The sequence below is a fragment of the Rhincodon typus genome, chromosome 35 (assembly GCF_021869965.1).
Source record: "Rhincodon typus isolate 14 chromosome 35, sRhiTyp1.1, whole genome shotgun sequence".
NCBI classification, from domain to species: Eukaryota; Metazoa; Chordata; class Chondrichthyes; order Orectolobiformes; family Rhincodontidae; genus Rhincodon; species Rhincodon typus.
Window position 1 is genome coordinate 12348553 of NC_063366.1, and position 21438 is coordinate 12369990.

The 21438-nt window shown below is 40.7% G+C and overlaps 2 protein-coding genes across 8 annotated transcripts in view; one reads left to right on the forward strand and one right to left on the reverse strand.

The window, feature by feature from the left end:
* Nucleotides 1-8619, forward strand: part of abcf1 (ATP-binding cassette, sub-family F (GCN20), member 1) — a 68095-nt gene extending 59476 nt beyond the window's left edge. For 2 of the 3 annotated variants that reach the window (XM_048616928.1, XM_020511877.2), the window contains one exon: nt 909-8619. In XM_048616928.1, the coding sequence (XP_048472885.1) occupies nt 909-1075 (167 nt within the window). In that variant the 3' untranslated portion in view covers nt 1076-8619. The remainder of the gene's footprint in view (nt 1-908) is intronic. The other variant, XM_048616929.1, reaches the window with a different exon arrangement.
* Nucleotides 4514-21438, reverse strand: part of mrps18b (mitochondrial ribosomal protein S18B) — an 18429-nt gene continuing 1504 nt past the window's right edge. For 2 of the 5 annotated variants that reach the window (XM_048616932.1, XM_020511872.2), the window contains exons 2-7: nt 14081-14207; nt 12403-12500; nt 11012-11080; nt 7718-7784; nt 5874-5933; nt 4514-4826 (exon numbers count right to left, since the gene is read on the reverse strand). In XM_048616932.1, coding sequence (XP_048472889.1) covers nt 4603-4826; nt 5874-5933; nt 7718-7784; nt 11012-11080; nt 12403-12500; nt 14081-14207 — 645 coding nt within the window. In that variant the 3' untranslated portion in view covers nt 4514-4602. The remainder of the gene's footprint in view (nt 4827-5873; nt 5934-7717; nt 7785-11011; nt 11081-12402; nt 12501-14080; nt 14208-21438) is intronic. The other 3 variants (XM_020511873.2, XM_048616930.1, XM_048616933.1) reach the window with 3 other exon arrangements.

Below are 21438 nucleotides of genomic sequence, written 5' to 3' on the forward strand. Positions count from 1 at the left end.
ATCTCTGTACAGCAATCATAGCTTCTCCTGTCTCTACAACAGTGGTTCCCAACCAGTAACATGTCACACTTCAGTGAGACAAACAGTTGCACAGCACACCCCTTTTTCACGTCGTCATCTCAGTTTTGTCTTTCAGCCACATGTATTTAGAATGTTTATGTTTTAGAATCAAAACTTTGATTTAGTTAATTTGCATGAGCTTTGAGTTGTAATTTTGGTTGGCCAGATTATTGTTTAAAATGGAACACTGCACACTCGGACAGTTCTCACACCACACCAGTGTGCCGTGACAGACTGATTTGAAAACTATTTCTGTACAAGTCCTTCATTCCTGGTACCATTCTGATGAATCTGTTCTGTATCCTTCATAAAGTTTTATGTCCACATTTTCTCCTGAAGGTGCAGCATCTTTCTGTGGTGTGGTCTCAAAGTTTGTGTCATGTCCAGCTGATCATTTTGTGAGCCAGTACTGTCAGTAACTGGTTCATCTGTGACTCTTGCAATCTGCAAACCCCTTCTTTACCCTGACTTCACACAGCCACCCACCCACTGCCTCAAAAGCTGTGGTTATTTCTAATTGGTGAGCTTTTGTTTTGAATATCAGACAAGCAAAGTTCTGTCCTCATCATTCACAGGATTTAGTGAATTATGAACAGGACCTCGGCTAAAGTAAAAGCGACACCAGTTGTGTTATCCTACACAGGCCAATACTGATACACTGCATTTATCGGTATAATGCGCAAGATTATACTAGCATGCAGTGCTGTGTTAATTCAACATAAACTGATCCATGCCCCTACTGCAATCTAGCATGTTAATAGCGCAAGACTGCTCGCATTAATTTACCATTGACTTGTACTCCAATACATGGCCTGTGCTGTAATAATACTTGCATTTTCTTTGCACAGCTGTAATTATTGTGAGCCACGATGCCCGGCTGATCACTGAGACTAACTGCCAGCTCTGGGTAGTGGAGGAACAGACAATAAACCAGATTGACGGCAACTTTGACGATTACAAGCGTGAGGTGCTGGAAGCACTTGGAGAGACCATCAACTGCAGGCAGAAGGATTGAAACCCCACGACTGCGGGTTCAAGTCTTTCTAGCCATCAGAACAATGTTGAGAATGAATAGCAGCACTCAACAAAATAAAATTGCAACAGGAAGGGGAGCCTAGCCTATTCAGAAGCCTCACATTGGTAGAGGCAGAAATTGTCTACGTCTTTCTGCAGGCTTCTACCTGATGTTGTCCTTAACAGTATTGGGGGAGATATGCCAAACAAAGAACTATTTTCATTTGATGATCTACAGATGTTCACTTCTCTTTAGAGTGGCATTGTGCCCTCTGAATAATAAGATTATAAAATACTGCAAATATTAAAATAACCCTGGTCATGGACAGTTCAGTCAGCATTTCAAAGAAATGCAGCATATGTAATAGTTTTGGTAGGCCCTTCAGGACTGAATTCTGAATTTCAAGTACTTGCCTCAGCTGTCCAGTTGCTGATAGTTCTGCTGTGCCTTTTGAGCAATATCTATTATTTTACTGCATTAAGTCGGGGGATTTCATTTCAGAGGTGGGTCCCTCACGGCTCGTGCTTGGTTCTTTTTCCATAGAAGTGTAGCAGTAAACAGTCCAACTGGGAAGCTGCTCCTTGACAGTTCAGTCTGACCTTTTCAGTTCCCTTTTGCATGAGGGTGATTTAGCAGGGCACCATGAAAAATGCAAGGCTTGGCTTCTGTTATGCTAATGGCCACTTCTGTGGTAAAGTTGACCTTCTTCATGGGCTGCAGGACATGCTTGAAATGAATTAACCAGAAGCTAAGTTCCAACCAATCCACAGAAGTGACAGTAACAGTAAGCTGTTGGTGAGCTGCTGTGTAATATCAGAGCAGAATAGATTATGGATGTAATTTAATTCCAATCTATGAAAGTGCTTTCATGATGGAATTGTATTATAATGGAGCATGTGAATAGCAGGTATGTGACATCGCTCTTTGATGGCATCATCTCAACCTATATTTAATCCACATTTTCCAAAAGGAAGATCAGTACTGTGAGTTAAGTCTAGTTACTATTTATCATTCATTTGGAAATGGAATGCAAGGAACTAAGGCTGCCATCCATCCAGAGGAATACGAGTCACATTTAATTATTTGTCTTAAGGGCTATGCAGCTAAGTGCAGATAGCAAAACTGGAAGCATCTTGGACTTAAATATAGAAAATATGTTGTCTTGCCCTTTTCATCTGTTTGTTGCATTATAGCAGCTCAGGCATACTGGTTTCTCAGATTTCGGCATGTTTAAAAGAGACTTTAAAGGGTTTCCGATTCACTGAAATTCAGTACTACAGTAGCCAAGTAGCTTCAGAGTCTGCAGTATTTTGTCAAAGATTGCTCATGTGCAAATTTGAATTACTGTATTTGTGTAAAGGCACACTGGAGCAGACATCAACACTGCTGAAATTGGTCCTAGAAACACTTGACAAGGTATTAAGTTGCATTATTCAAGCATTCAATTCACTTTGTACCTTCCCTGAATCACTTCTATAATTGGGGTGGCAGGGGAGAAGTGCAGCAGATGGTATATGAATTGGAAAGAAGTGGTCTGGGATGTCCCAGCACCCATCACCTATCTTTTTACGAACTCTGTTTATCATTGATGGAATATCACTTGCATCTGCAGCTCCCAAATGTCAAGTTATGTCCTGCTGTATTACACAATTATGTGGTATGAGCTCAATCTCTTAAGTGACTTGGCTAAATGTTGGGCAGCAGTTTCACCTTTGGTCATATTTAGGATTGCACAGTGGGCTTGGTTTTTTTATTAAATCAAAGAATACTTTGCATTTGCACTAATCTTGTGCCAAGTGTAAATAACTGTTTAGTGCACTTGCTTTGTAGAACTGACCACTTTTTAATTGAGAACAAATACCACAAAAAATCTAGACAGCATACAAATAAAATTATTTTACACTAAAGAAACATACCTGACACATTCTGCATCGATTTTTAGTACTGAATAATTATCGGTACAGGAGATTCAACAAATGGGTGGTAAAATGATTAGGGCACTACCAGTTAAATAGGTTTTGTTTACTGACTGGTTATTTGTTGTGATGCCTGGTTCAGCTTGAGCCCTCTTACTTAACCCTTTCCAGGTGTTCAGCATCCTCTTCAGACATTCCTATTGAGGAAAGCTGACTGTAAAGCAGCATTTCCACCAGTAAGAGGCAGGCTTTGTATGGGTAGTTGGCTTGAATCTCCTGTGTACCCTAACTTTACTGAGGTTTTGGGTGGTTTATTCAGACTCCTTTTGTAAATTTGAAACTTTCTTGAATGTTATTTCCTGGCTTTAGCCTATCCAAATTTAATGTTGTAACTAAACAGAAAAGCAGCTACTTGGCATAAATATACTAAATTCTCACACTTTATACAAATGGAGCAATATTCACACTTCTCTAGATTTTCTTTTTTATTTTGGTGTGCTTGGCTTAAACTCTGACAGTGTATTTCATCCAAAGTGACAAGTGTAGGATTTGTCTTTGTTCTACCCCCCACGTGCACTGAGATAAATGTGAACACATTCCAGTTTACTGAGAGCATTGATAGGCTGGTTGAAGGAGATGCAGTGTGCTAGCTTCTGGCTAGCTGCCTGAATCAGCTAGAGTCAAGAGAATTAATCTCTACCCTAATGCGTGCTACATCTTGGCAATGGCCTGGGACATGGATTTTTGCGTACTTCATTTGGCATGACTACCCTACAAGGTGAATGATTATTTCATGCACATTTCATACAGAAACCCCTGCTGATCGCTCTTAATATAAATCATAAACTAGACATCAAGAAATGTGCATCAGGGATTGAGTGAATTGCCATTATTCTGTGACCTGTGCCACATAACTAGGTGCCATTGCAAGCAATCACAGCAGCACTAAACCCTTATTTTGGATTCTTAGACTTGGCTTTCCTCAATGCTTTTTCACAACAATTTTGCCTTTTCACTGTCTCTTCAGTAGATATTACCAATTAGTTTCTGTGCTCCTGCCTCTTTATTATATAGAGTTCTGCAATTTATTGACCATCGTGTACTTAATGTATTCCCTTTTGGAAGTTACTGTTACCTTTGACAATTTCCACCATCAGCGTGTACAATATTCACTGCCTAAATACTTTAATTTCCCTGGCTAGTGAGAATAAGCACAGTAACTAGTCAGGATAGATATTTAAATTATAGATGTGTAGTGAAATATAGCCAAGACATTAACAAGAATGTCCTCTGTATGCACCCTTGAGGTTTGATAAGAGTAATTACTTAAATTCTGAGTGCCTTTTAAACTTACCAATCCCAGGTACCATCTCTACACCCCTTTACGAACTATACTGCCACAACCATCAGGCAGTAAAATTAATTTGTATTGGACTTAGTAAATACTGTCTTGGTCACTTTTTGTTTAATATTTAAACTAGCAGTTCCCCATCCATTATGAATGGCAATGAGTAGGCTACAGTGAGTGTTTTCACATTTTATTCAAAATTTCAGCGTGCTCTAGAAACACACCCACATGGCCATTAATTGGTGTTGGGATCATTTGAAAAGCTATGTTGTTTTAGTTGAAGTTTGAGCAACGTCCTCTTTCAGGAAGGGTTTGTACATCTTGCGAATCCGAGTAATCTCCTTCTCGGGTGGATCCTGCCAATCATACCAGCTGTACCAAGGACCTTCCTGCCTGGGTGGGGATGGGGTTTTGCCCACTGCCCCATGTGAGCCAGAGTAATTGTCCAGATTGATCTCAATGTGTGGGACTTGGAATCCAAGCAAACCTGCAATGAGGTGCAAAGCTGAATTAGGAGCAGGACATGGGTATGTGAGGGACCAGACCTGAAGGAGCAAATTATATTACACCAGTCAGGAACTGTGCCTTAAATAATTTTTTTTCTAAATTTACCCTTTACAAGTATAAACTGAGCCAATGCACTTAATCTTTAAAAACGTTCAACTCATGAAGTCAACAAGTGGCTACTAACACATAGTTGTCATCTGGTTGGCCAGGAATGAGGACTATCAAGCATTAGCTAGTACAGCATGGGAACTCGGTGCACTCTTGTAGGGCGGTAGTAGCGTGCCTATCGCTGGACCGAGAGACCTGTGTTCAAGTCCCATCTACTCGAGTTACAGCACAGATACGTGGGCCCTACCTCTGAGCCAGGAGGCCTGGATTCAAGTCCTACCTTCTCAAAGGTGTATTTAACACATTTGAACAAGCTGATTAAAAATATGCACAGCACAAAACAGTTATAACTCAGGATCTTTGTCTGGTTCAGAAAAAGGCACTTTACAAAACATCACCTCCAGTGCCAACAACTTGCATGTAAAAAGTGTCTTAAATATCTCAAGTGGCCTTCACAAGATGTCCTGACACTGACCCATGGGAGATATTAAGGACTGGTATCTGTCGCTACCTATGATGAAAAGATTATATTTGGAAGAAGATAGAATTTTGGGAGCTGTGTAGAATGAAAGATGTTAGACACAAAAAGTTGTAAGAAGGCAGGAATGTGCATAATTGAAAAGAAAAGTCAAACTGATGATATTGTAGTGAAAATTTGCACTACTCTTCAACCAGCTTCGCAGAAGATAATTTCCTGTGTGCTACAATTGAATGCCTGTCCTATTGATGAAAGAATAGCATGCACCCCAACGTACCTCTAGATTCCAAGGGGTCAAATGGAGTGATTTGGTTTAAATGGCTGCATGATGTACTACAGCAGAGGTTTCAATCCAAATAATTCACAATGTAGGTGGATTAGGATTTCTCCATAATCCTTTCACCTTATACTTTTGTTTCCCCTATGGCCCAGATCACTTACCATGATCCTTAGCATCTTGTATTGCTTTGGTCAACTTCTTGTACTGTTTCATACAAACACCTAGGACCAAATTAGATGGGTAAAAAGGAAACGTTTGGTTAAGACAATAAGAATTTATAATAGGGAGAAAGGAGAAAAGCTAAATGATTACTTTGTGTCTGTTTTTACAGAGGAAGAGTCAAGAAATTTCCCAGAGCTAGAGATCCAGGTGGCTAGAGACAATGATGTGTTAAGAAAATCAGCAATGCTAAGATGATTATACTGAAGAAATTAATGGGTTTGAAAGTTGATAAAACCCCTAGACTGTCAGGTCCTGCACGTTGAAGGACATGGCTAGAACGATTTGTGGATTGCAAAGTAGGAAACGTCACTCCACTATTTAAAGGAGGAAGTAAAAGAAAACGGGGAACTATCAACCTAGGAGCCTTACGTCAGTAGTAGGGACATTCTAAAAAATGTATTATAAAAGGATGTAATAAGTAGTCATTTGAATGATAGTGATCTGATTTGGCACAGTCAGCATAGATTTGCGAATGTGAAATTGTGTTTGATGAACTTGGGAACTTTTCTGAAGTTGTTACTAACAAAATTGATGGAATCCAATAGAGGTAGTAAACTTAGACTTTAGCAAAGGTTCCCTACAGGAAACTGTTCAGAAAAATTAAAACATGAGATGGGATGAGATATAATGTTCTGGCATAATTAAATGATTGGTTAACAGTCGGAATAAATAGGTCATTCTCATGTTGGCAGGCTGCAACTTGTGGGGTATCACAATGATCAGTACTTGGGCCCCAGCTGTTCACAATAGATCTCAATCATCCAAATTTTTGGGTGCTATAAAAGCTAAATAGCAATGTTGCAAAAAAGATAAACAGCTTCAGAAGGATTTAGTGAATAGACAAGAGCATGGCAAATGAAATATAATATGGAACCCAGGTGTCCTTGTAGATAAATTACCAAAGGACAACATGCAAATCCAGCAAGCCAATGGAAGGTTAACCTTCATTGTAAGAGGATTCTGAGTGAAGATTTGCTTCAATTTTATAGGAGCTTGGCTAGACCACACCTGCAGTGTGTAGTTTTGATCTTGTTAGCTCAGAAAAAAGATATTACTGCCATATTGGGATTGAGAAAAAGGTTCGTCAGACCTGTTCCTAAAAGGTTAGGGCTGTCCCAAGAAGAGAGTGATCAAACTGGGTTTGCATGCGAGAATTTCATAAAATGAGAAAGGTGACCTCATTGAAACCTACAAAGTATTTAAAGTGAGACAAGGTAGATGCAACAGGGGCACAATTCAAAAATAAAAGGGGGAATGCCATTTAGGTCCGAGGTGAGGAGGAATTGTCTTACGTGTGAGTTCTGAACCTTGAATTCTCTAACTCAGAGGGCTGTGGTAACTTAGCCTGTGGGTATGTTTAAAGATAGAGATTTCTATTAAACAGTGGAAACACCATTACAGGGATGGGATGGGTAAAAGCCACTGAAGTGTTTGCAGTCATGACTGTATTCAATAGTGGGGCAGGCTCAACAGTCTGAATGGCTTACTCCTGTTTTCCTTAAAGTCCAGGGTCTGAGCAGTGCCCCAGCTCACCCCAGAGGGAGAAATGATAGTAACTGATCTCAGTTAGAAACTACTCCCAATCCATAGCTAAGATCATTAAAAATCAACCACTGAAACTCTGACCTTCTGGTCTGTCAGGTTCAACCATAAGCCAGATACCTTATTTGAACAGCAAACAGACTCTATTTGCTATGTATTTCACTCGTGAGAACACATTTTGTTTAAGTTTCAAATTTCTGTGTATTAAAAGTAACAAAGAAGTGGTAAATCTGATTCTTACCAGTTCTGGTCGGATGATATATGGTACCAGTGTGAGGACAAATGAACTGTTCCAGCAGTTTCACATTCTGTAGGAAATGAAACCCACAGAGTCAATGAGCACTGGATGATCTAGACAACCTAACTCAACATAAGCTCTGCCCTGCTGTGGTGCTATCAATTATATACTATCATAAATCCCAAATTACATGGAAGATACAGAACAGCAACAGGACACTCAGTCCACCAAAGTGTGCTGGTGCTTAGCTGTCAAGTATCTTCTGCCAATTCCACCCATCAGTAAATCTCCCTATTCCTTTTTCTCTCATGTATTCCTATTGGGAGCACTTACACGATTCAGATCAACCATTTTTTGTAGTAGCAAGTTCCATGTTCTAACCATCTTCTAGATGTAGAAATTTCTAATTTCCCTCTTGGACTGATCAGTAACAATCTTGTATTGGATTCTCTCACAATTAGGAATATTCCTTCCATGTCAACTTTGTCTAACACTTTTAGGAGGCCTACATCAGGTCATTTCCCCGTCTTCTCTTTTCCAGAGAAACAGAAGGTTCAACTTGTTAATTCTCTGAATAGCTCTAATCACCAATAATTTGGCAAGACTAGTACAGGTGAAAAACCATTAAATCAAAGAACAGCCATCAGAAAACAGCTAAAAATCAAAAATGATGCAGAGAAAATAACTCAATCTTTGGTCTGGATTTCTGATTTGTGGAATTTTATTTGCCCTTTGATATTCTTTCATCTGTACTGTCAACTAATTTATCTTAAATGTGAGTGTGCGCGCAAGCACACATGCATTTGGCACTTTTGAAGAAGTATAAGCTGCACAGTCATAGATTCTCTGTAATTTGCTAAAATTAATTGTGTTTATAATAAATGGTTATTTTCTGTTAATGACAAAATCTGGTGTGAACTGTACTAAATAGCAGCCCCTCAGCTAAATCTGAAATTTATAGATTTTTGGGATGGCCTGTGGATTATAGGCACACTCTTCACAGTTAAGTCGTGCCAACAGCAAATTTCTTGGAAATTCAATAACAAGGAGATTATCAGGACAGATGACTGAAAGCTTGATCAAAGAGTTATATTTTAACTCACTTCTTAAAACCTAGACAGAGAGTTTAGAGTGTTCATGGACTGAATTCCAGAGCATGAGGCCAAGGCAATTGAAGGCACAGGCCCTAATGATACGGAGTTAAGGGGTACCTCAGAGATCAGCATTGGAGGGAAAGAGATCGCAGAAGGTTGGAGGCAATTGCAGATACAGGGAATGGTGAGGCTTGGAGAGACATGAACCCTTAGATGAGAATTTTGTGTGATGCCAAGGGTGAATTTTTATAGAATTATTGTCAAGGAGTCAACAGCACTGGCAAAGCCAGCATTTATTGCCCAGCCCTTGAGCAGATGGTCATGAGAAACATTCTCAGTTCAGGGTTCTGCACATAACAATCAATGTCAGCACGCTGACTGCAGCATTAACTTCCAGTTCCGAAGTCTCCACTGAACATAAACGTCAGAGCCCATGCAGCAGGAAAGAAAATTAGAGGTGATGAGCCTTGCTAGGCCTTTCAGACAGCAGTTCAGAGTCACACTGTTGAGAATCTGGTGTCACATGTAGGCTACATTGGCTAAGGACAGCAGATTCCTTCCACAAATGCCCAGGTGTTTTTTTTCCTATCTATCTAGCAGTTTAATAATCTATTTAGAAGACTAGAATTTTATTCCAGATTTATTATTAATTACATTTAAATTCCTCCATCTCTATGGCAGGATTTGAACTCAGGACTCCTGACCATTCAGCTGGGCTTCTAAATTACTCATCTACTGACATTACCATAATGCCACACATTCCCCCAGCGGGCAGTCAGTATTAAAAATTATCACTGTAAAAACCTTGCTTTTCAACAAATAAATGTTCTTCATGCAGGCCTTTGACAAGGTTCCATGTGGAAGACTCGACAGTAAAGTTAGATCACATGGGATCCAGGGAGAGATTGCCAATTGGATACAAAATTAGCTTGACTGCAGGAAATAGAGGGTACTGGTGGTAGATAGTTGTTTTTCAGATTGGAGGCCTGTGACCAATGGTGTTTCGCAGAGACTGGAATTGGGTCTACTGTTGCTGGTTATTTATATGAACAGTTAGGATGAGAATTTAGAAAGCATGGCAAGTAAGCTTGTGGATGATACCAAAATTGTGGTATGATGAAATTATCTGAGAATATAACAGGATCGCAACCAACTGGGCCAATGGGCCAAGGATTGGCAGGTGGAGTTTAATTTAAATAAATGCAAGGTAGTGCATTTTGATAAGACGAACATCAGCAAGACTTACACAAGACTTCATGGTAAAGCCCTGGGGAGTGCTGTCGAACAGAGAGACCTAGGAGTGTCGGAACACAGTTATTTTAAAGTGGAGTCACAGGTAGACAGGGTGGTGAAGGCAGCATTTGGCATGCTTGCCTTCACTGATTAGAATATTGAGTATAGGAGTTGGAACATCATGTTGCGTCTATACAGATGTTAGTAAGGCCACTTTTGGAGTACTTTGTATAGTTTTGGCCGCCCTGCTAGAGGAATGATATTATTAAATTGGAAAGAGTGCAGAAAAGATTTACCAGGATGTTACCGGGACTGGAGGGTTTGAATTAAAAGGAGACGCTGGATAGGCTGGGACTTTTTTCTCTCAGGAGTGGAGAAGGTTGAGGGGTGACCTTACAGAGGTTTATAAAATCATGAGGAGCATAGATAAGGTGAATAGCAAAGGTCGTTTCCCTAGGGTGGGGGGAGTTCAAAACTAAATGGCATAATTTTAAGGTGAGAATAGAAAGATTTTAAATGGACCCGAGGGGTTTTCACACAAAGGGTGGCTCATTTGTGGAATGAACTGCCAGACGAAGTGGTAGATTCAGGTATAGTTACAACATTTGAAAAAACATTTGGACAGTTACGCAAATAGGAAAGGGTTAGAAGTATATGGCACAAATGCAGACAAATGGATCTAGTTTAGCTTGGTAAACATGGTCAGTATGGATGAGTTTCTGTTTCTGTACTGTGTAACTCCATGCATAAAAGGAGTTTGCAAACTTTACTTGGTCTACTGGTCCACTCCAAAAGCCCATCAAATCTAGCCTAGCAAGTCATAGCGATTTACTTGAAGCCCCAACCACCCACTTTTCAGGGAAATGTGGGAAAAAAAAAAAAGAGTTGTAAATGCAGACTTGCAAGAGTCAGCCATATTGTCTGAATCAATAAAAATACACAGGCATTTGTCCGAAACGAAAATGCTCACCCTGTGGTCGACCTGAATCTTTGGATCTCGACATATGGGGCAAGGATTACCACTGATCTTGTCACCTCTCTGCAGAAGAGGAAACGTAATTTGTTAAAATGGTCCAATTTTAAAATGCAGTGGGGAGAGGAGAACAGAGCTGGCAATTTACATGCACAAACCTTTTCAGACAAAAGATTGCAACACGAGTGGTGCAGAATTACACAGACTCTAAAGCACAAAAACATGCTACACTGACACGAAAACAAAACGTTCTAGACGCTGAAAAAGTGAAATAAAAACTGAAAGTGTTGAAAGAACTCAGCAGGTCAAACATCTTCTGGAGAAACAGAATTAGCATTTCAGGGCACAATGGACCTGCTTAATATTTTCAGCGTTTTCTGTTTTGACTCCAGATACAGGCCACTTAGTCCATGAGCAGTCATTTACACTTCAAGCATACTTCCTCCCACCTCCTGTCCATCTAACTCCAAGTTGTGAAGGCTGTTAAAATATGACATAGCATCCTTGGTTTCAATAATAAAGTAACCGAATACAAAAGTTTGGAAGGTATAATCATCTTTTCACCCAATACCCTCACTTTCATTGTAGAGCATTTCTGCACACCACACCTGTAGGAAGGCCTTGGAGAGGATGCAGAGGATAGACTGGAACATAAAAAAGGATAGGGGACATCAGTGCACATAGAGAGGGGGGAGAAGCTGAGAGATTTCTCAAGGAAGGTGAAAATGGAACTTAAAAGGAACCTGTCCAAAATCACAGGGGACTTTGACAGTGAATAAGGATGACAAAGAAAGGCAAAAGAACCATAGGTTGGAGGCAGAGGAGGCTGCTTGTTTAAACCACAGTAAATTGTTTCAGAGAACAGATTAACAATAATTTTCAAAAAAAAGGAACTAGACAAACAATCACAATGGGAGAAACTTGTATGTCTACAATCTTCATTCCAACCCAAAATATCAACTCTGCAATTTTTTTATGTTTTTATTTCAAGCTCCCATTGCCCTCCAGTTACATCATGCCTAATCTGTACCACTGTTCCAGTTATCAGCTTTTTCTTCACATACCTTCACCATGTCCTTCAACACCCTTAATAAAAATTTACTAATCTCTGTCTCAAATATTTAAGTTCACTCCATTGCCTTTTAGGCCACTAGTTCCCAACTTTCATTCCTCTTTTACATCAAAAGGAACTTTCTAATTTCTGAACCACATAGTTTGAATTTTAAGGTCATGCCTCCTGTGTTCTTGATCTGTCCACCCATGAAGTCAACTTCTCTGTACTTAATCTATCTGTTCGCAGCACTCAAGACAGGTGGGTTAGTAAGAATAAAAAAAAACCCTACAAAACCTAAAACTAAACAGCCCTACTACGAGCACGCTGAACTTACAATGCAGGTTTTCCGGGTCTTCTGAGGTGGGATGCCACCTTTGTGGTTCCTCCGATAGTCAGCCCAGACAGGCTGTTTTCCATAACGCTCAATGTATTCTGCAACACGACACAGAAAGAGACTGAGGGAAAATTAAAGCCAAGGGACTGCATCCTTGAATCACTATCTTTCAGCAAAAGAATTTTGATTTCTGGATTTGCCATTAAAAATCTACAATTCACAAGCACAACTTCCACATGACTCGGCCAGCAAGTCTACAAGTTGTTATGCAAAGTGCCAGAGCATAATAAAGGCCACAATCTCCATCTGAGCTCTCAGCCCAGGTTAACTCAACCACTGTCATGTGGATTAGTGCCTATTAGTTGTTGCGAGTAGGGAAGGTGCGTGGGGTGGGGAGTGGAGTCAAAGTTGCCAAATCTGGAGCTTTCACATTCACCTAGACTATCCTCTGCCATCGACTGCCTGACACATCTATCCTCAGGGAGCATGGCCAATCAAACTGAACCGAGTTTCCTGATACCTGATTGAATGAGTCTTAACAGTCAGTCAAACATCCCTCTTCCCGCACCCCAACATAGATCCTGCAATAGCTAACAAAAGTGACAAAAATAAATGGAACAAGTGACCTGGAGCATCATCTTGGAAAGTTGAGGACTATTCTTTATGGTTGAAAACGCATCATTAGTTCTGGGTCTGTAAAAGCTGCATGATGATACAAATCAGGGGTGTTCTAAAAGTTGACAGAGGAGTAAATCTGGGCTATGACCCATTTGTGCAACAACTTCTTATGAAACTCCACTGGTGTTGGAGGAGGAGGGGGGTCACGAAGAGTAACAACCAAGCCCATTCACCACTCCTCTTCACACCCACTTTCCGACCAAAGCCCTGGGTGGGATTACGACCCTAGCAGGAACGCTGTATTCTATGAAGCAAGCATGAACCACCTGACTGATTATCCCATCTAGTAGTGGAGAAAAGGGCAAAGGACAGAGTCTGGCTCACTGCCCCACTAGTCCCAGAGGGGACAAAGGATAGTGTCTGACCTTCTGTCCCAGCTAATCCCTCGCTGTCCAACATTTTTGTAACACTCTTACACCTGATCAGAGATCCACCAGACTAGCAGAAAGAAAAATTCAAGTCCTAATTAGCCATAATCACTGAATCTCCTTGATGTTCAAATGCTCAGCCATTGAGTGGTCAGCACAAATAAAATGAATCAGAATGCAACCATTTTAAAAGGCTATGGTTAATGTAACAAAGTCATCAATCATATGCAGAACTAACTCCAGGACAGAAATGATCAGACATATCTGGAGATGCAGAGTGTGCATGTCAAAGAGACAGCCTAGCTACCCATACTTCTTTAAGTGACACCCCACAATGAGCCAGGGTGAAGCATATCCTGCAACCAGCTCTCTCAGTAACTGAGCAACAATTTCATCAATGTTAAGTTCTCTGCCCACATTCATACATTTAAGAAAGCCCTCATATTTTACTTAAATATCATAGGTCATTCTGGTTACAAAGAGTGATCAGCACAGCCTGAGACGGCTTGCAAGAGAAACCCACAGTCTGAACAAATTGCTGCAAATCATTCTGCATCACTGAGCAGTTTTTGTCTGTTCAGTGGTGGAGCCAGTATGGAGCATGACTAGTTGTTTAAATATGCAGCAAACACCTTCGCTCTGCAGATATTCCCAAGGGCGCTCCTTGTAGCGAGAGATGAGGTCGAAAGTAGTCTGGTCTGATCCAGTACTGAACGGCTGGTGAACTGGTTGCAGCACCTTCTGCTGTGGAATTGCACTCTGCAGGTGAGGGAAGAAAAAAAGTGAAATTAAGTCACTGCAACACAAAATCCTATCCTGGATGACACTCCTACCTCTTTGTTCACAGCCTCTTGAATCGTCTCAACAGTGCTGAATAGAAGCTTGATAGACAGTACATCATCTTTCAACAAGGACTCTTTACAACCTTCCAGACAAAAATTAATACAAACTATTCTAGACCTTATCCAACTTCTCCTTATTCTTCCTAAGACAACTGTTGTTGGTAATGGTTCTGCAGTTACAATGTACAGCTCCTCCAGAACCATCAGTCCAACTAATATATGCCAATCATGTTCCCAAACGAAACTAGTCCCATCTGCCCGCGTTTGGCCCATATATGCCTCCAAACATAGAACACAGGGCCTGTACTGTGCTGTCCTGTCCTTCGACCCACGATGTTGTGCCGAACTTTTACCCTAAACCTAAGGTCTATTTAACCTCCACCCCTACCTTATACTATCATCCATATGCCTATCTAATAGCCACTTAAATGCCCCTAATGAGGCCGACTCCACTACCTTCTCCGGCAATGCATTCCACGCCACTACCACTCTCTGAGTAAAGAACCTACCTCTGACGTCTCCCCTATATCTACCTCCACTCACTTTAAAACTATGCCCCCTTGTAATAGCTACCTCCACCCTAGGAAAAAGTCTCTGGCTGTCTACTCTATCTATACCTCTGATCATTTTGTACACCTCTATCAAGTCACCTCTCATCCTTCGTCGTTCTAAAGAGAAAAGCCCGAGCTCTCTCAACCTTTCCTCGTTAGACCTTCCCTCCATTCCAGGCAACATCCTGGTAAATGTCCTCTGCACCTTTTGCAACGCTTCCATATCTTTCTTGTAATGAGGCAACCAGAACCGGACACAATACTCCAGATGTGGCCAAACCAGGCCTTTCCTATTCATGTACTTACAGATGTTAAAGATCTACTGGGACCTCTTGGGGGGACAGCCAGTCCGGCATGGACAGTTTGAACTTGTTTTTGGTTTTGGGACAGAGGTCTGATTGATAATGAGGGGACAACCAGAAACAATTTATTGAAAGTTTGGAGAATAGAATTTATAAGAATTAAGTGGCTATTCCTTGGAGCCTGTTGGAAGATATTTGCATGTATTGATGCTGTCAGAAACCAAGCAAGGTACATGTGCTGGTGACGCTACAGATTGTAGAGACTGCTTAAGTGAAGTGACCAGTTACATTCCACTTAATTTTTCATTTTTGATTTATCCCTAATTTCTTTGTGAGCAAGGGCTCAAAATAAATACGTTTGAGTTGACATTATTGACATTGATTAGATTAGTTTATTGATTAACTTTTCTCTGCTAAAATTGCTGTATTATTACTAAATTGTTAAATCTTTTGTTTAACCTATAAACTAGTGTCTTGTACCAGTTATTCACCAAGTCTGGTTCGGAACTATTGGAGTCAGTTTAGAAGGTCATTAAGTATTTTAATTTTATTGTGTTGTGAATACAGGGATAGCAAGGCTGGTTAGATTTTGATGTCTGTCTCTGTTGTAACACTTGAGACTGACGACAACAAAGGAAGAGTAAAGATAATGAACTGTAAAATTGGATTAGCCAGAGGACAGGACATGCAATAATTGTGAAAGATAAAAAGCCAGTGTGTAGGTACAGCCAAATTTGGATGCAGGGCCTTGCTCACAAAATTGCTCAAGGAATCTTCAGATTGGATTCACCCAGAAAATTTAGGAAACACTGGGCCGACATAATCAAAGATCCTTGCCACCCTGGTGAAATTCTCTTCCACCCTCTTCCATCAGGCAGAAGATATAAAGGTTTGTATACACGTAGGAATAGATTCAAGAACAGCTTCTTCCCTGCTACTGGATTTCTGAATGGGTCTCTCAAATTTAATGTTGACCTTGCTCTTTGTTCACCTTCTCTGCAGCCATAACGTTGTATTCCTCACTCTGTTCTATTACTCTAATGCACTTTGGAAAGTATGATCTGCCTGTACCGCGTGCAAAACTTTTCACTGTACCTAGGTAGGTGTGGCAATAATAAATAAAATCATTTCTGTTCAAGAAAAAAAAGAGCATCACTCCAAACTACTCATATAATGGTTGGTGGATAGGAAGTAGCTCCCACAGTTAATGTGCCATTTTATAAAGAGAGCAGAGCTGTGGGATAGGAGGCCAGATCCTGCAATGAGTAACCGATTGCTTCCCAACTGACAGAGGCTCGTCATTGAATATGTGGAAACCAGTTGTTAGTGGTGGCTCAGAATGATTCAGACAAGGACACCACAGGCTGCTCACAAATCTACATTCAGTAGTGAGCTGAATGTGCTGTTGGTACTCTCTACAAGTTTGCAATAACACAAGATCTGCATGAGTATGAGGACCCCATTTAAAATATTTGTTTCTGGGAAGCTAGTGTTGATTGCTCATCCCTATTTTCCCTTGAGAAAGTGGTAGTGATGTATCTTCATGAACCACTGCAGTCCATGTGTTGTAGGTATGCTCACAATGCTATTGGGAAGGGAATTCCAGAGTTTTGATTCAGTCACCATGAAGGAAGTGTGATTATAGCTCCGAGGGATGCTCTGTGACCTGGAAAGGAACTTGCAGGTGATGATGTTCTCACATATTCGCTGTCCTTGTCTTTCTAGTTGTAGAGCCAATTTAGAAGATGCTGTCAAAGTGAGTTGCAGTCGTGCATCTTGTAGATGATGAGGAGTGAAGGGAGTGAACATCTAAGGTGGTAAATGGGTTGATCAAGTGGCTGCTTTGGGTTGGATAGTGTCAGGTTTCTTGAGTGTTGTTGGACATGCATCAGCCTAGTGGAGAGTATTCTTTTACAGTCCTGACTTCTGCTTTGTAGATGGCGGTCAAGTTTTAGGGAGTCAGGAAGTGAGTTACTCACTGCAGGATTCCCAGCCTCTGAATTCCTCTGATAGCCACGCTATTGGTATGGCAAGTCCAGTTTAGCTTCTGGTCAATTGTATTCCCCAAGATATTGGCAGTGCTGGGAAGTATTTGTGGTGGCAGGACAGACAGTGAGAGAGAAGGTAGGGTTAGCGATAGTAATTGCATTGAATGTCAATGTTAGATGATAATATTCTCTCCTGTTGGAGACGATCATTACCTGACACACTGTTCCATGAATGATGCATGCCAAAAGTCACCACAAAATGTGTTACCCAAATTTAACCGTCAAGACAATCAATTCACCTGATTGACTGCTATTCCGAACGGGAGCAATTCACATCAGGTTTTGTCATCAACAGAAAATGACTCCACCTACTGTAAATAAAATTAACTTTAACAATGGCAGAGAAGAATAAATGATCTCTAAACTGCTACTATACAACTTAAACTATATAAAAACCACAAGAACTGTGGATGCTGTAAATCAGGAACAAAAACAAAGTTGCTGGAAAAGCTCAGCAGGTCTGGCAGCATCTGAAGATGTTCTGAGGAAGGGTCACCGGACCCAAAACGTTAACCCTGTTTTCTCCTTCACAGATGCTGCCAGACCTGCCAGCAACTTTGTTTTTGTTCACAATTTAAACTATACCCACTTTGAAAACATCTAAATAGCCATAAGATAGACAGAGATGCTTTCTTTTAGCTGGGTCCAGATGTCTTTGCTATTCTACATTTACACATCTGTAACAAACTGCAGCTGGACCAATCCACGGGAGGTTGTCAGGCTGTTTTCTTCTAACTCAAGAACTAGTGGTGGCACTCTGACTCAATAATGCGATGATCACACCACCCCAAAAACAACACTATTTTCATCAACCAAAAATGTGCATCACTTGATTTTTTTCTTCCAAGTTGGAAAGCTCTTCTGGTATTTCACTATATAGCAAATCCACCCACCATTCAGGTTTATAATCCAACATGAAAAAAAAAAGTGGCCCCTGACAAAAGCCCTGATTATGTCATATCTAGACTGAACTGTCCAGTTTTTGAGCCCTGGGTGATACAAAGGAGGGTCACTAGAATGATCCCACAATCTAACAGCCTTTATGTATGACAATAGATAGGTCTGTCGGTAGCAGGGCTGGGGGGGTGGTGGGGAATGAAAAAAAAAAAAGAGGGGAGGAGTGTACTTCAGGACAATTTCACTGAAACACTAAATATGTTGGAAGGCACTGGAGTGTGTGGGCAAATTATTTAACTTAGAAAGTGGAGGGATCTTGCAAGAGATCAGTAGATTTTCCTGGCCATCCTCTGCATTAATAATACCAGTAATAAGTTACCAGTTAACAGGGACTCACTGAAACAGAGAAGTCAGTGTGTTATTTGTTTTGAGTTGTCAGCACAGGTAAAACAGAAATTGGGAATTTCTCCATTGTTTCCCGCTCCTGTAATGGCCTACAAATTCCCCAGAAGATTGCATAACTGATGGAGTGGAACTCCAGGGGCTGTCCTCATTCAGTTGCAGTGATTTCTTGAGCCAGGCTCAATGAACCAAGTTAGTCTTTTCTCATATTTGTGCATACAGATTGAGTTAGCAAATTTCAAAATCCAGCCATTTTGCATGTGAAAAGGCTCTGGAATAGATGGGTTGCATTATGAGGAAAGACTGGATAAGGCTAGGCTTGGACTCACTGGACTTTAGAAAATTAAGAGATGACTTGATTGAAAATTACAGGATCCTAAGGGTGTTGGCAAGGTGCACGTGCAACAAATATTTCCACTTGCAGGAGCATCTGGACATAGGGGTCACTGTTTATGTATTATGTATTATGTAAGAGAACAGCCATTCAAAACGGATGAGGATTTTTTTTTCCCCCCACCACAGAGGAACAGGAGTCTTTGGAACTCTTCTTCAAAAACAGAGGCTGAATTTTTAAAGGCAGATATCGATATATAGATGTCAATGCCCTGAACAGAGTTCAAAGATTTACTAGAAATGGTAACAGGAATGAAGGATTTTAGATACAAGGAAAGTCGAGAGACATTAGGCTCATTCTCCTTGGAGTAGACAAGATTATGAGGTGACCTTATTGCAGTGATCAAACTTATGAACAATTTTAACTGGGTAAAGAAGTATATTCTGTTTACACCAGTTGGTATGTCAGTAACTAGGGGTCATAATTTCAAGATGGTCAGGATGAGGGCTAGGAGTGAGAGGAGGAGAAACTTTACTTAGACAGTTGCTAGGATTTAGAGTGCACTGCCTAGGAGAGTAGTGGAGGCCAATTCCATAGGAGGTTTCAAAAGAGAGCTGGATGTGATGAAGTTAGAGGGCTACGGAGATAGGGCTGGAGAGTGGGACGAGCTGGGTAGCTCTTTCAGGAGCTGGTACAGGCACAATGGGTCAAATGGTCTTCTTTTGTACTATAAATTTCTATGATTCTTGCTAAGCAAAGGATTGAAAGGTCATTGAGGATTGGTGGAAATGTGCAGTAATCAGCCATGATTTTACCTGAATGATGGACTAGGCTTGAGGGCTGAGTGGCCTGCTTCTGCTCATATGCTCACTGATCTCTTTTTGATGTAGCATGAGATTATCAAGGCTTTCATTCAAACATCTTATCCAAAGAGTGACTCCATCCACAATTCCTTAGATAATGCAGCATTCAAGGCATGCTGATAATGTCACTGATCTAATAATCAGAGGGCCAGGCCAATGCTTTGAGGAGATGGTTCAAATCAATCAGAAAGTGTCTGTAGTGATGACTGGAATCAGCTGTTATAAAGTTATTATATTACTACAGTTATACAATTGTTAATTGTTATAAAAACCCATCCTGATCAATAATACCCTTTAAGGAAGGAAATCTGCCATCCTTAACCAAGCTGGCCTATATGTGACTGTGGTTGATACTTAAGCGTCCTCTCAAATTGCGCAGCAAGCCACTCAGTTCAAAGGCAATTCAGGATGGGCAACCAATGCTGTGTTTGCCAGTGACTCTCCAATGGTTCCAACTTACGTACCTTGATTATTGCTAGAAAAAGCTAGACAGATTTAAAACCACAACCAACCATCTTCTCAACATTTCCCCCATGACCTGCTCACTCCCTTTTTCCCTACTCCCTAACATCATTGCCAGATTCCTGGTCCCATCGCTCACCTCTTCTACCCCTGGATTCCTTCGCTACTTTCTCCCCCAACCCCTGCCCCTCTCCTTCCCCGTCAGATTTAATAATGATATGGAGGAGCTGGTGTTGGTCTGGGTCTGGGGTGGACAAAGTCAGATGTCACATGACACCAGGTTACAGGCTAACAGGTTTATTTGAAATTACAAGTTTTTGGAGCGCTGCTCCTTCATCAGGTGAAGCGTTTCTGACTTCTGACTCAGATTTAGTAATCTATGCAGATCAGTAAAATGTAGCAGAGATAGTAGGAACTGCAGATGCTGGAGAATCTGAGATAACAAGGTGTAGAGCTGGATGAACACAGCAGGCCAAGCAGCATCAGAGGAGCAGGAACACTGAAATTTCTGAAGAAGGGTCTAGGCCCGAAACGTCAGACTTCCTGCTCCTCTGATGCTGCTTGGCCTGCTGTGTTCATCCAGCTCTACACCTAGTAAAATGTAGCAGTCAGGGACAGAAACAAAAACCAGCAAGACTAATGGAAAAAATTCTCTCCCTAAAGTGCTAGAATACAAAGGCAGAAACTTTTTGTTACACGATACAAAGCTGGATTTGACAGTGCTCTAGGGTACTATGTACAGTTCTAGGCACTGCATAAAGGATGCGTTAATCTTTGAAGGAATGCAGATTTACTCTAATTTTAACAAAGCTCCAAAGGTTGACAAGGAGTAAACACACAATTGTGAGACTGCATAAGCCAAACTTGAGCTACGTACAACTTTAAGAGGTGATTCAAGTGAACGTTTTAAGAGTAGATGCTTTTTCCACTGCCTGGCTCTGTAGAGTTTAGGATATTAGAGCATAACCTTTATCAGAGGTAGGTGATTCAGGAACTCCCATCCAAATCAAATAGTAGGTGCTAACACAAGTAAAAATTCTAAATGAAGCTTCAATAATCTAATTCAATAGATCTTGTAAATCTAAAGGGATGAAGGGACTTGCAACAGGTATAGTTTGGATACACAACAGCTACAGTACAGAAGCCAGCCATGTGGCCTTTTGTGCCTGCACCAATTCTCTAAAAAAGTATTATTACCTTGTGTCAATCTCCTGCTTTTTCTCCCCAACTAATAATAATAATAATAATAATAATAATAATAATAATAATAATAATAATAATAATAATAA